This window comes from Kogia breviceps, chromosome X (genome assembly GCF_026419965.1).
Source record: "Kogia breviceps isolate mKogBre1 chromosome X, mKogBre1 haplotype 1, whole genome shotgun sequence".
NCBI classification, from domain to species: domain Eukaryota; kingdom Metazoa; phylum Chordata; class Mammalia; order Artiodactyla; family Physeteridae; genus Kogia; species Kogia breviceps.
In genome coordinates, this window is record NC_081330.1 from 29,065,737 (window position 1) to 29,080,362 (window position 14,626).

The following is a 14,626-nucleotide window of genomic DNA, read 5'->3' on the forward strand; positions in this document are numbered from 1 at the left end:
TAGACCAATCACACTGCCATCCAGATCCTGAGACTACGAAAGTGACTGGTTAAAAAGCCAATGGCATAACAACTTGGTCTGTCAGGTACAGTACAGAAAAGTGAGCAGAGGTGGGGAGAGAAGTGTGAGGGAGGTGAGAGGAGGGGAAGGAGAAAGCATAGCACTGGCAAGAGGAAGAAAGCAGCAAAGGGGTAAAACCAAGGCAAATAATATATATGCAATGAACTAGAAAATCCAGGACACCTCAAGACCATGCTGATGGGCTTCCCTGGTGGCGCAATGGTTAAGAATCCGCCTGCCAATGCAGGCGACACAGGTTTGAGCCCTGGTCCAGGAAGATCCCACATGCCGCGGAGCAACTAAGCCCATGCGCCACAACTACTGAGCCTGTGCTCTAGAGCCCGCGAGCCACAACTGCTGAAGCCCGTGCACCTAGAGCCCGTGCTCTGCAACAAGAGAAGCAACTGCCAACGAGAAGCCCACACACCGCAGCGAAGAGTAGCCCCCGCTCACCGCAACTAGAGAAAGCCCATGTGCAGTAACAAAGACCCAACACAGCCAAAAATAAATAAATAAAATAAATAATAAAAAAAAGACCATGCTGATTAATAAGGATGTGATCACGGCTCTCCAGCTTCTCACCTATATACTGAAAACAAATGCAGTACAGAACATATAAGCATACAGATGAACTGTTAGCAGTGTTCATTTTAGAACTAGAATTAAAAACTTTTTATCTTAAAGGTATATAGCTAATGCATTATAATTTAGCAGTCCAAAATTTGATCTCTGCTTGCTAAAAATCAAATTATAAAACAAGATTTTGGTTTTTTTACATTTCTCAATTTACCGAAGTCATCTGAAAATAAAGTCATATGTTTAACAAGTTTTGGCCACCAACTTTTAATAATACATATTTAATTTTCAGAAACATATGCTAACCATCAACAACATTATCAGGGTTCCATCACCCCAGATGTTATTTCATTGGTACATTATATCAATATTTACAACAAAGGCTTTCAAATTCAACAACATAAAACAAAACAGCTTAATTTTTAAACCTACAATGCTTTAAAAAATGTAAACTGTCCATTTTTACATTATTGTAAAAAAGAAGACTCACTCCTTAATGTGGCTTAATTTTTTTAAGTGAGCAAAGCCTGGTGCTCATGGATAAAGAATGAAAAGAATTCTTTACATAGGAAACATTGTGCTCCAGTGTGGCAAAAAAACAAAAAACAACAAAAAAAAAACCCTCTCTCTATATATAGATATATACACACACACACATACAAAGAAAAGAATCTTAAGTCCACAATTTAGACCACACACGCAAAAAGTCCCCAAATTGAGAAATTTATAAAAACCATTTACACATGGTTGTTGACCTATTGAAAACCTTATATAACATTTAAAAAATAGTAACTCAGTCAAAAGATACCACTTCTCTTAAAAATGAAATTTTGTGCAAAAGAAATTATTTAAGCTAGAAACAAGACACTCCCCCTCAGTAAGAGGCCAAAAGAGCCACTGAAATAATTTAACTGTTAGATTTAGTGCATGTAACCAAAAGGCACACACATGTGATTAATATATTAATATATTTTCATGCAGAGACCTGTGCATGTTCACAATTATATAACAAAAACATGTAAAGCCTAATGTTTGGCAATGTTATTCTAGCGACATTCCTTTCTAGTCTATCAGTCCCGGGTTTACTAGATCATTAACGTTGCCTCTCAAAAAATATATTATATTTGAACAACTTCCAATAAAAATTAAAAAAAGGATGTTGGCCTGAAACATTATAACTTTTTTTTAGTTCTGATACATATAGAAACTTACTGATATGTTTATTTTAAATGTCATTTCAAATTAAGATACATTTTTCCTTCTGTTAATAAACACTTTGATTGCTCCAGTGAAGTCAGCAGAGAGAAGAACTTCTGTGTTATCTGTCTTCATAATACCTTAAAAGCATAAAAGAAAGTTTTTAGTTGATTTTAAAGGAATATGAAGCCTGCTGCCACAACTGTCACATGCCCATGACCCTCTACCTCTAGGGTGGAAGAACCTCTTCCAGCCTTTTTAGTCTCTTTTCTGGCTTGCTCCTGTGATCCTTTCATCCTCCTGTACCTCTCCTCTTTGAGGCTCACTTCCACTTACCTTGTCTTAGCTGCTCTTTTCCTGGCAGCTAAGGAGAGATTATGGTCCCTTGGGGCCAGGATGCCTGCATTTACTCCCAGGCAGCCAAAGCCTCTAAGTTGTCTAATTCTTCATTTCGCGGCAAGAGGCTAGCGTGTTATTCAGCCCCAGGACTGGAATGTTGGCAGGATGGGATCAGCGGGGCAAGCCTTTTGCCAGTAGGGTTCACTAATGAGGTTGACAGTAAGGTTTAGTGTACAGCAGACACACTGGTACTGCCATGAAATGAAGTACACACGATCACTCTGTGAATGCTGAGAGCACCTTTTGCCTTTGCAGTCCATACTGAAGAACCATGTAGCTACTACGCCGAATGGCAAAAACGCTTACCACTTACATTTGCTGGTAAAAACATTTAATGAACAAAATTCAGTGTTAACTATTATGCATAGTCAAAAATTGCGGATTTAAGAAGGACTGATTAGTAAGGAAGAAAATAATCCAAACTTTAACTGGGAAGTTGTGTACAGGATGTTAGACAAAATGGTTTCACTTAGATTTGTTAAAAACATATCCTAAGCTGCTGAACGTTCCTAACCACAGTTTTGGTATATCTCATAGTGCTATGCAGCAGAAGCAGCAGCAAACAACTGAGGGATATCAGAAAGGCTAGAGAAGAAAATAATTCATCATATATATATAGAAGTGCTTTATAAGATACAATATGATGAAGATGATAATGTCTACTACATGCCAGGCATTTTGCTAGACACCTTACATGTGTTATCTTTAATTCTTCTCACAACCTTGTTTTGTCTTTTTTTTAGTTTTCAGCTGTATCTTTTTTTCTTTAAATTGAAGTATAGTTGATTTAAAATATTGTGTTAATTTCAGGTGTACAGCAAAGTGATTCGGAGATACTCCTAATTTATCCCTCCCCCCTTCCTCTTTGGTAGCCATAAGTTTGTTTTCTATGTCTGTGAGTCTGTTTCTGTTTTGTACATAAGTTCATGTGTACTATTTTTTAGATTCCACATATAAGTGATATCATATTTGTCTTTCTCTGACTTACTTCATTTAATATGATAATCGCTAGGTCCATCCACACTGCTGCAAATGACATTATTTCATTCTTTTTTATGGTTGAGCAATATTCCAGTGTGTGTGTGTGTGTGTGTGTGTGTGTGTGTGTGTGTGTGTGTGTGTGTACACACTGTAGTTTTGATTTGCATTTCTCTAATAATTGGCGATGTGGAGCATCTTTTCATGTGCCTGTTGGCCATCTGTAGGTCTTTGGAGAAATGTCTATTCAGGTCTTCTGCCCATATCACAACCTTATAAATGAGGTATTATCACCATTTTAAACATGAGGAAAACTGAAGCTTAAGTTGCCAAATACATCAGAATAAAGAGGAAGGGCAATCAGATATATTTTATGATCTCATACCCTGAGTTTAAGAGTTTATTCTTAGAGTATACCTACATAGGTACAAAACAGCAAACACAAATCTGAGTATAATCCAAAGTTGTGCCTCTTTAAAAAGGACCCAGTTAAGTAATAACTGAACCATGTTAATATGGTGTAGTTTTGAGAAGTTTAAAAAAGGTACTTTTCATTTATCCTCAAATGGTTTAAAAAGCTAGAATTTTCTGTTCAATGCATAGGGGAAATATGCAGAGTGTAAAAAGGTATTGGGGTAAAAGAAAAGGAAAAAACCCCAACCAAATGACTTAATTTAGAAGAGAGAAGTAGGATTTGACTGAGAAAAAAAGAAAAAGAAAATGAAAAGAAATATTTCTAAACAGGCATTTAGTAAAGGTGTAATAATTCTGAGTTGGTTGATTTTTAAATCTGGTAATTGAAAGAAATGCTAGGGACTTCCCTGGTGGCACAGTGGATAAGACTCCATGCTCCCAATGCAGGGGATCTGGGTTCGATCCCTGGTCAGGGAACTAGATCCCACATGGCACAACTAAGGAGCCTGCCTGCCACAAGTAAGACCCAGTGCAACCAAATAAATAAATAAATATTTAAATTTTTTTTTTTTAAAAGAAAGCTAGACTGAAGTTCATCTTTGCTATCAAAATTTTTCTTCACAGACAGAAGAAATAGTGTATTTAGTATAGTGTACAGTGAAAATAATACCACAAGGAAAATTACTTGATATTAAGTGAGATAAAAATGCTTGAGAACTTTTTAGTATTCAAATACTTTTAGAAGCACTCTTACTACATTGTATCTATTGTTGTGACTTTATAACTCTATACAAGGCCTGGGTATGCTCTCTAAAGTGAGAAAACACATTTCATAAAATATTCTGCAATAGATTTTAGCAATACAAACTTGTTTTCATTAACAACTGGTCCAAGTTTACATGGTTTTACTTTACTCTTAAGAATTAACAGGGACCATTTTTATATAATTGGCACTCAATACTACTTGACCGTTGCTTTTGACTTCCTAATCTGAGCATTTTATAAAACTGAAAGTACTATTCATTCTCAAAGTATTTGCTGCAAAGGGCAAGAATTACTGGCTTGTAAACAGCTATCTATGAGAAGCTGTAAATCTGTGGCAATTAGAAAAGAACACTGCTCTCATTTTGGTTTAATTCAGTTATTCAGTAAATGTTTATTAAGCACCTACTATATGCAGGCAAGCCCTGTGCTAGGTACTGGCCCTACAACAATAAATAAAGCACATAAAATCTTTGCCCTCACAGAGATTATAGTACAGTACAGACAGATAATTTATCTTGTATATATTTATGTCTGGTTTGCAAGAGAATAGTTGTCCATTAAAAAAATTACAACTTTCAAAATTTTCAGTTTTAATTCCCAGGTGAATTTCAAAGAAATAAAACTTGCAAGAACTATGTTACCAAAATGTTCAGAAATGAACATCTGACAACCATTATGCTGTATAAAAGAAATATTCTTCATACTCATGAAGACCTCATAATACCCACAGGTCAATGAGGCTACTAAAGGCTGACTAGAGAAAATGAAGGACAAATAAAATATGAATACCTACCAGAGGGCATGTTATCCAAAACTTCAGCATCTTCACCTTTATTGTTCCCTTCTGATTTTTCAGACTGCACATCCAAAGACAACATCAAACTTGGGTTTGGAGCAAAGATGGCTGATGTAACAACTGCATTATGTGCTGGGAAAAAAAATTTACTTCAAGACAACTAATAAACATGATTCTAACCAACAAGACAAAACGTATAATATTGCAAAAAACATAATAGTGTATGTTATATGCAAGTACCTTTAAAAACTAACATATAAGTAACTAAGAACTACTTAAAACCCAAAAATATTTTATTAAAAAAACCAAATTCATCATAGTAGGGGACTTTAACACCCCACTTTCACCAATGGACAAATCACCAGAAATGAAAATAAATAAGGAAACACAAGTTTTAAATGATACATTAAACAAGATGGACTTAATTGACATTTATAGGACATTCCATCCAAAAACAACAGAATACACTTTCTTCTCAAGTGCTCACGGAACATATTCCAGGATAGACCATAACTTGGGTCACAAGTCAAACCTTGGTAAATTGAAGAAAACTGAAATAGTATCAAGTATCTTTTTCAACCACAATGCTATGAGACTAGATATCAATTACAGGAAAAAATCTGTAAAAAATACAAAACCATGGAAGCTAAACAATACACTACTAAATAACCAGGAGGTCACTGAAGAAACCAAAGAGGAAATCAAAAAATAACTAGAAACAAATGACAATGAAAACACGACGAGCCAAAACCTAGGGGATGCAGCAAAAGCAGTCCTAAGAGGGAAGTTTATAGCAATACAGTCCTACCAAAAGAAACAAGAAACAACTCAAATAAACAACCTAACCTTACACCTAAAGCAATTAGAGAAAGAAGAACAAAAAAACCCCAAAGTTAGCAGAAGGAAAGAAATCATAAAGATCAGATCAGAAATAAATGAAAAAGAAATGAAGGAAACAATAGCAAAGGTCAATAAAACTAAAAGCTGGTTCTTTGAGAAGACAAACAAAAATGATAAACCCTTAGCCAGACTCATCAAGAAAGAAAGGGAGAAGACTCAAATCAACAGAATTAGAAATGAAAAAGGAGAAGTAACAACTGACACTGCAGAAATACAAAGGATCATGAGAGATTACTACAAGCAACTCTATGCCAATAAAATGGACAACCTGGAAGAAATGGACAAATTCTTAGAAAAGCACAACCTTCCAAACTGAACCAGGAAGAAACAGAAAATATAAACAGACCAATCACAAGCACTGAAATTGAGACTGTGATTAAAAATCTTCCAACAAACAAAAGTCCAGGACCAGATGGCTTCACAGGCAAATTCTATCAAACATTTAAAGAAGAGCTAACACATAACCTTCTCAAACTCTTCCAAAATACAGCAGAGGGAGGAACACTCTCAAAGTCATTCTACGAGGCCACCATCACCCTAATACCAAAACCAGACAAAGATGACACAAAGAAAGAAAACTACAGGCCAATATCACTGATGAACATAGATGCAAAAATCCTCAACAAAATACTAGTAAACAGAATCCAATAGCACATTAAAAGGATCATATATCATGATCAAGTGGGGTTTATCCCAGGAATGCAAAGATTCTTCAATATACACAAATCAATCAATGTGACACACCATATTAACAAACTGAAGGAGAAAAACCATATGATCATCTCAATAGATGCAGAAAAAGCTTTCGACAAAATTCAACACCCACTTATGATAAAAACCCTCCAGAAAGTAGGCATAGAGGGAACTTACCTCAACAAAATAAAGGCCATATGTGACAAACCCACAGGCAACATCGTTCTCAATGGCGAAAAACTGAAACCATTTCCTCTAAGATCAGGAACAAGACAAGGTTGTCCACTCTCACCACTATTATTCAACATAGTTTTGGAAGTTTTAGCCACAGCAATCAGAGAAGAAAAAGAAAGAAAAGGAATCCAAATTGGAAAAGAAGAAGTAAAGCTGTCACTGTCTGCAGATGACATGATACTATACATAGAGAATCCTAAATACTCTACCAGAAAACTACTAGAGCTAATCAATGAATTTGGTAAAATAGCAGGATACAAAATTTATGCACAGAAATCTCTTGCACTCCTATACATTAATGATGAGAAATCTAAAACAGAAATTAAGGAAACACTCCCATTTACCACTGCAACAAAAAGAATAAAATATCTAGAAATAAACCTATCTAAGGAGACAAAAGACCTGTATGCAGAAAACTATAAGACACTGATGAAAGAAATTAAAGATGATACAAAACAGATGGAGAGATATACCATGTTCTTGGTTGGAAGAATCAACATTGTGAAAATGACTATACTACCCAAAGCAATCTACAGATTCAGTGCAATCCCTATCAAACTACCAGTGGCATTTTTCACAGAACTAGAACAAAAAATGTCACAATTTGTATGGAAACATAAAAGACCCCAAACAGCCAAAGCAATCTTGAGAAATAAAAACAGCTGGAGGAATCAGGCTCCCTGACTTCAGACTATACTACAAAACTACAGTCAGCAAGACAGTATGGTACTGGCACAAAAACAGAAGTATAGATCAATGGAACAGGATAGAAAGCCTAGAGGTAAACCCACGCAAATATGGTCACCTTACTTTAGATAAAGGAGGCAAAAATATACAATGGAGAAAAGACAGCCTCTTCAATAAGTGGTGCTGGGAAAACTGGACAGCTACATGTAAAAGAATGAAATTAGAACACTCCCTAATACCATACACCAAAATAAACTCAAAATGGATTAAAGACCTAAATGGAAGGCCAGACACTATCAAACTCTTAGAGGAAAATATAGGCAGAACACTTTATGACATAAATCACAGCAAGATCCTTTTTGACCCACCTCCTAGAGAAATGTAAATAAAAACAAAAATAAACAAATGGGACCTAATGAAGCTTAAAAGCTTTTGCACAGCAAAGGAAAACATAAACAAGATGAAAAGACAACCCTCAGAATGGGAGAAAATATTTGCAAATGAAGAAACTGACAAAGGACTAATCTCCAAAATTCACAAGCAGCTCATGCAGCTCAATATAAAAAAAACCAACAACCCAATCCAAAAATGGGCAGAAGACCTAAATAGGCATCTCTCCAAAGAAGATATACAGATTGCCAACAAACACATGAAAGGATGCTCAACATCACTAATCATCAGAGAAATGCAAATCGAAACTACAATGAGGTATCACCTCACACCAGTCAGAATGGCCATCATCAAAAAGTCTACAAACAATAAATGCCGGAGAGGGTGTGAAGAAAAGGGAACCCTCTTTCACTGTTGATGGGAATGTAAATTGATACAGCCACTATGTAGAACAGTATGGAGGTTCCTTAAAAAACTAAAAATAGAACTACCATATGACCCAGCAATCCCACTACTGGGCATATACCCCGAGTAAACTATAATTCAAAAAGTGTCATGTACCACAATGTTCACTGCAGCTCTATTTACAATAGCCAGGACACGGAAGCAACCTGAGTGTCCATCATCGGATGAATGGATAAAGAAGATGTGGCACAAATGGATAAAGAGGATGTGGCACATGTATACAATGGAATATTACTCAGCCATAAAAAGAAACGAAATTGAGTTATTTGTAGTGAGGTGGATGGACCTGGAGTCTGTCATACAGAGTGAAGTAAGTCAGAAGAAGAAAAACAAATACCGTATGCTAACACATATATATATGGAATCTAAGAAAAAAATGTCTTGAAGAGCCAAAGGGTAGGATGGGAATAAAACACAGATCTACTAGAGCATGGCCTTGAGGATATGGGGAGGGGGAAGGGCAAGCTGTGATGAAGTGAGAGAGTGGCATGGACATATATACACTACCAAACGTAGGGTGGATAGCTAGTGGGAAGCAGCCGCATGGCACAGGGAGATCAGCTAGGTGGTTTGTGACCACCTAGAGGGGTGGGATAGGGAGGGTGGGAGGGAGGGAGACACAAGAGGGAAGAGATATGGGAACATGTGTATATGTATAACTGATTCACTTTGTTGCAAAGCAGAAACTAACACACCATTGTAAAGCAATTATACTCCAATAAAGATGTTAAAAAAAATGTGGCACATATATACAATGGAATATTACTCAGCCATAGAAAGGAATGAAATTGAGTTATTTGTAGTGAGGTGGATAGACCTAGAGTCTGTCATACAGAGTGAAATAAGTCAGAAAGAGAAGAACAAATACTGTATGCTAACACATATATATGGAATCTAAAAATTTAAAAAAATGGTTCTGAAGAACCTAGGGGAAGGACAGGAATCAAGATGCAGACGTAGAGAATGGACTTGAGGACATGGGGAGGGGAGGGTAAGCTGTGAGAAAGTGAGAGAGTGGCATGGACATATATACACTACCAAATGTAAAACAGATAGCTAGTGGGAAGCAGCTGCATAGCACAGGGAGATCAGCTCGGTGCTTTGTGGCCACCTAGAGGGGTGGGATAGGGAGGGTGGGAGGGAGACACAAGAGGGAAGGGATATATATGTATACATATAGCTGATTCACTGTGTTATATAGCAGAAACTCACACAACATTGTAAAGCAATTATACTCCAGTAAAGATGTTAAAAGAAAAATAAACCAAAACCACATACAAGTTCTGAGATTCCATGACTTCTCAAATTTTAGACAAGTATAAGTTCTTCCTTGGTACAGAAAAATCAAACAAAGCCAATACAATGTGAAAGCAGTTAAAACTGCTAAACTGTCTCTCTGAAATAATGCCTATACAAATTTACTTATAATACATCTCCATTTTAACTTTATTCACTTACAAGACACATAAAAGTAGGCATTTATTTACCTTTAATACCTTCCCAAAAGTCATTACGATCTCTCCTCACTGAAGTAAACTTGCTTAAGTCATGGTAAGTACTCCAGATATAAACATACTTATCTTCTGAGCCACTAACGAGGTAACTGAAATCATGGCTACATTTAGGGAAGAAAGAAAAAAAAATCAAAGTTGGGGTTTTTTTTAGGTTTCCCTCTATCAGAGCTTCCAAGTTTGAAACACCTAAGAAAACAGCCAAGAGAACTTGTTGAAATACAGATTCCTAGTCTCACTCCAGAGGTTCTGAACGTGTAGGTTTGACATGGGTGGCCAGTGGCATTAGTATTTTCATCGAAGTTCTAGGTAACTGCTGCTGGGTTAACCCACACTGCGATGAGTGCCTACTTAAGAGATAAAAGAGAGAAGCAGAATACTTTACCAATTAAATTACTGGGTAATTCAAGAAGAAAGGAGAACTGGTAAGAAAAGAGCTGAAATAAGGAGGGCTATAAAGGAAGAAAAGGTAGGTATTTCAGGAGAGCCTGCAGATCCCAAATTAACAGTTCAAATAATAATGATATGCAAAGGTATAAGTACAGGACACTGTACTTTAGGGTCTCGAAATGCTTTATTAACTTCTGTACCTAAAAGGATCAAGACCATGGGTGGGGTGGGCAGTGGTGGGGTAAATCTCCTCTTAGAAAGCATACATGAAAGTACAAAAGCACAAATTCTGGAGCTGGGTCTTCTAATCCTGGTTCTGCAACTACCAGTGTGACTTTAGGCACATTACTTAATTTTCTGAGTGTTGGTTTCTTCATCTGCAGAGCAGGGGCAATTTGAACTCTACCAAACAGCTGGATAATGTACGTATGACTGATATGAGACACCAGTTGTAAAACTGCAAAGTAACTAACAACACCATATAAACATAAGCCATAGATCAATGGAAAAATGGGAGTAGGGGAGAAATGTTCTGATCTCTTTTGGGAATTCCTCATTGCCAATTTACCTGAAACTTGCTTTGATCTGGCTGCTGCTGTTGACATAACCCTTATACTTCATGGACAGTGACAAATCTCTAAGATCATATAATCTGATTCTGGAGTCATTTGAAGTTACCAGTATCTAAAAACAAATCAAAGGAAAAGTTAAAAATACCATCTTTTAATCTGTGCTAAGTTACAACCAAAAAAGGGTGTTAGACACATACAGAATATCTCAAAACTAGAAAAAGCAATATTCCATAGGAAAGGAAATATATTCTTAGCTAAGATATGAAGAACTTACTTTCAGGAGTCTATATATAGTGTGGAGACAGATGGTTTTGAATACCTAGTACCTTATATTCTCCAGGTAAAGGCTCAATGCCAGTAATTTTTCTTCCAACCTTGTTGCGCCCTCTGGTAGATCGGACATGTATCTGTGTGTGGTATTTCAAATGCTAAAAAAAAAAAAAAAAAAATCACAATTTAAAAAGATCAGAATTAGAAAGAAAACTCAAAGATCATCTGAGCCAACTCACAAACATGGTACTATTTGTCCCAGTTTACAGATAAGGCAGTTAAAGCCCAGAGAGGATACACCAACTTATACCAAACCACAGAAGTATCTAAGTATTCAAGTATGTAATTTATAAAAGACAGTCATTTACCTCTGTATCATAGAAAATACACCTGCCATCATATGTCCCAATCACTGCATATTTGCCATTCTGACAGAAATTTGCAGCTGTGATCAATTTTGTCTGACCATCTACTTCATTCCACAAAGCCACTTTTTTGTCAGGTATGTTCCAAAGGCGGAGCTTTCCATCTAATGACCCACTTAGAAAATACCTGTCATCCTAAAAATGTGACGAAAGAGGAAGTTTTCATTTATTCACGTGAAGAAAAACTTGTTAGCAAATCAATACATTAAGTCTATTAGAAATAATGTTAAAATATATAGATTTCATTTAAAAAGTATTAAAATAAGCATTATTTCAGTCACTAAAAATAACAATTAGAAACCTCAGTATTCATTTTGGAGAAATGACATTCTAATCATTTTATCATATCCTTAAACTGCTTTTCCCAAGGTATAGATGTTAATAGATAATGTGTTTGAGTATATATTGTGTAGGAGAAGGGTTCTGTGGTTAAATAAGTTTGAGAAATTCTGGGTTACAGAAAGTTAAACATGATTCTCAGTTAACACGCACTCTGAATCTTTAATGGGCAACTTTTTGGGGGGTCAGGTAGGGGGATCTATCAGGGCTAGCAATTCAAGGAACATGCTTTGGGAAACACTATCCTATAATGGTACATTTGCCCATACCCTCCTTGGGATACATGTAACAGATGGATAAAAGAGTAACTAATGCCAGTTAGCCCACAGAACCAGTCAATTTTTGGAACTCTGACACCCTGTCAACAGAGAATTGCTTCACTATTTAAATTCTCAATCTCAAACCAGGGTTTCTCAGGTGGGGGCAACCTGGCCCCACAGGAGACATGTAGCAATCTGGAGACAGTTTTGATTGTCACAATTTAGAGGGTGGGGCGCTACTGACATCTAGTGGGTAGAGGCCAGGAATGCTGCTAAACAGCCTACAATGCACAGGACAGCCTTTCCTCTCTCTACGAAAAAGAATTATCCAACCCCAAATGCCATTAGTGCCAAGGTTTAGAAACCCTGTTCTAAACTAAACCAAGCCTACCATGAATCTGCTCTAATTTTTAGTAACATAAGAATTAAAAATAAAATAAAATAATTGGGATGCCAAAACAAGAAACAGATTTTCTTCTCCACTCAAGATTATTATTCTTACCCACTTCTCAAGCCCGTCAAGGATAACCTTCATAGAATAGGCATTTTTATGGCTATGGTACAGTAGGCTCAACTCAATGTCTACCAGCAGAAGTGCTGAACAAATAAAAATACTTCAACTTGGTCTTACAATTCAGAATTTTATTTACATACATATATACACGTGGGTATATGTGTATCTCCATTTTGCTATTTCTTTTATAACTCTGCTTCCTTCTTCTATGTAACATTATTTGATAGAGTCATATTTCCTAGGAAAATGTCAACACCACCCCATTCTTCCCTAGCCCCTGTCATAAATTCTCCAGGTCAGTAGAATTTTTAGAAATAAGGCTTTTCAGTTTCCAAAATAAAACCAAATAAAAGTATAGGAAAATTATTGACTAAACAAAAACCTTAATAATAAAGTACTACATAGATAACTATTACCACCTAATACCCCTCTCTTTCCATCTTGATACATTAGAGTTAAAATAGAGGTGGGGGGATTTTGCTCACAGGTGCTGACAGGGGTAAAATCTATCTTTTTGTTGCACCCTTAGGTGACAGGATGGGGGTATTATTTAGAAAGAAGCCTCGAAAGCTTGATGGTCAAAACTGATACACTTATTAATAGATCAAGCATTTTTAATTTTCAAAAGTTCTTAATAAAATCTTCTCTAAGGGTTCAGAATTATTACTGCCTATGTTATAAGCCTGCCCAGGGAGGGAAATTATAATGAGAGAAAAAAGTCATTCTTCTTTCTTAATTTGGGGAGGGAGAGAAAGAAATGTCAATATAATTGAAAGGTTGCATTAAAAAGACAATGGGTACTAAACACATAGAGATGAGGACATGATTGGAAATATAATCATACACAAATGTAGTGGAGGGAAAGTCAACGAGGGTCAGCTCAAGCCCTCCACTTATTTCAACATAGCTAGTGAAGCAGCGCCAACACATGACATCCCTTGTGCTTACAGCTGCAAAGAACTAAAACTACTCTAGCCTCATGCATTTGGTGGCTCTATCCTATAAGGGCATAAGATAGGTCTGGAGTACATGACAGTAGATTTTTCTCCTTTAGTTAAAATCATATGAAATTCTTTCTAGAGGAAAGATATTAAAGGATTTTCTACATTGAAAATGAGTATGAAGGGATCTCAAGATTAACAATGTTTTCAGACCTGAAATAGGAATTCAGTCTATCTTGTAATGAATTTTGGTCTTTGCCTCTTTCAACCTTTTCCTCTTCGTCTCTTCCCTTCCTGACCCTCCTACAAATATTCCTGCCTATATGCTTCCCTTTCTCATTTATTTACCTGCCGTCTTTTCTTCTTCCACTGTCTCCAGTGGAAGGATATATTATTTCTTTATTTATATTTTATTTCTTTTCTTTCTTTTATTTATTTATTTCTTTATTTATACCCTGCAGGTCTTATTAAAGATTTGGGATGACTTTTCACTGTCATATTTAGACTATAATATTTCCAGCTCTTCTAATGAAGATTAGCACAATATTTCCTTTCTTATTTTTAAAGCAGAATGAAACACTAAATTAAGTTGCTCTTAACTATGTGGATATTAATAATTTTTTTCCTGTAGTCCAATTACCCTCCAGAGAAACCTGGTTCCCTCACCTTCCTCGTAGTGTAACAAAAAAACATGTAAATACTTACTCTTGGATGGAAAGCTATGGCAGTGACAAAATCTATATGCTGAAAACAGCAAAGGCATTCTCTTCTGGAAATGTGCCATAATCTGACTGTTTTATCCATTGAAGAAGAAAGCAGAAAGTAGTTCTATGGAGAAATTGATATTGAT

At 36.1% G+C, this 14,626-nt stretch overlaps 1 protein-coding gene across 1 annotated transcript in view; it reads right to left on the minus strand.

The window, feature by feature from the left end:
• Nucleotides 1-863: 863 nt before the first annotated feature.
• WDR44 (WD repeat domain 44) overlaps nt 864-14,626 on the minus strand; it is an 84,272-nt gene continuing 70,509 nt past the window's right edge. The window contains exons 14-20 of the mRNA XM_059049655.2: nt 14,482-14,604; nt 11,666-11,857; nt 11,354-11,455; nt 11,024-11,139; nt 10,042-10,169; nt 5,183-5,317; nt 864-1,973 (exon numbers count right to left, since the gene is read on the minus strand). Of these exons, the coding sequence (XP_058905638.1) occupies nt 1,879-1,973; nt 5,183-5,317; nt 10,042-10,169; nt 11,024-11,139; nt 11,354-11,455; nt 11,666-11,857; nt 14,482-14,604 (891 nt within the window). The 3' untranslated portion in view covers nt 864-1,878. The remainder of the gene's footprint in view (nt 1,974-5,182; nt 5,318-10,041; nt 10,170-11,023; nt 11,140-11,353; nt 11,456-11,665; nt 11,858-14,481; nt 14,605-14,626) is intronic.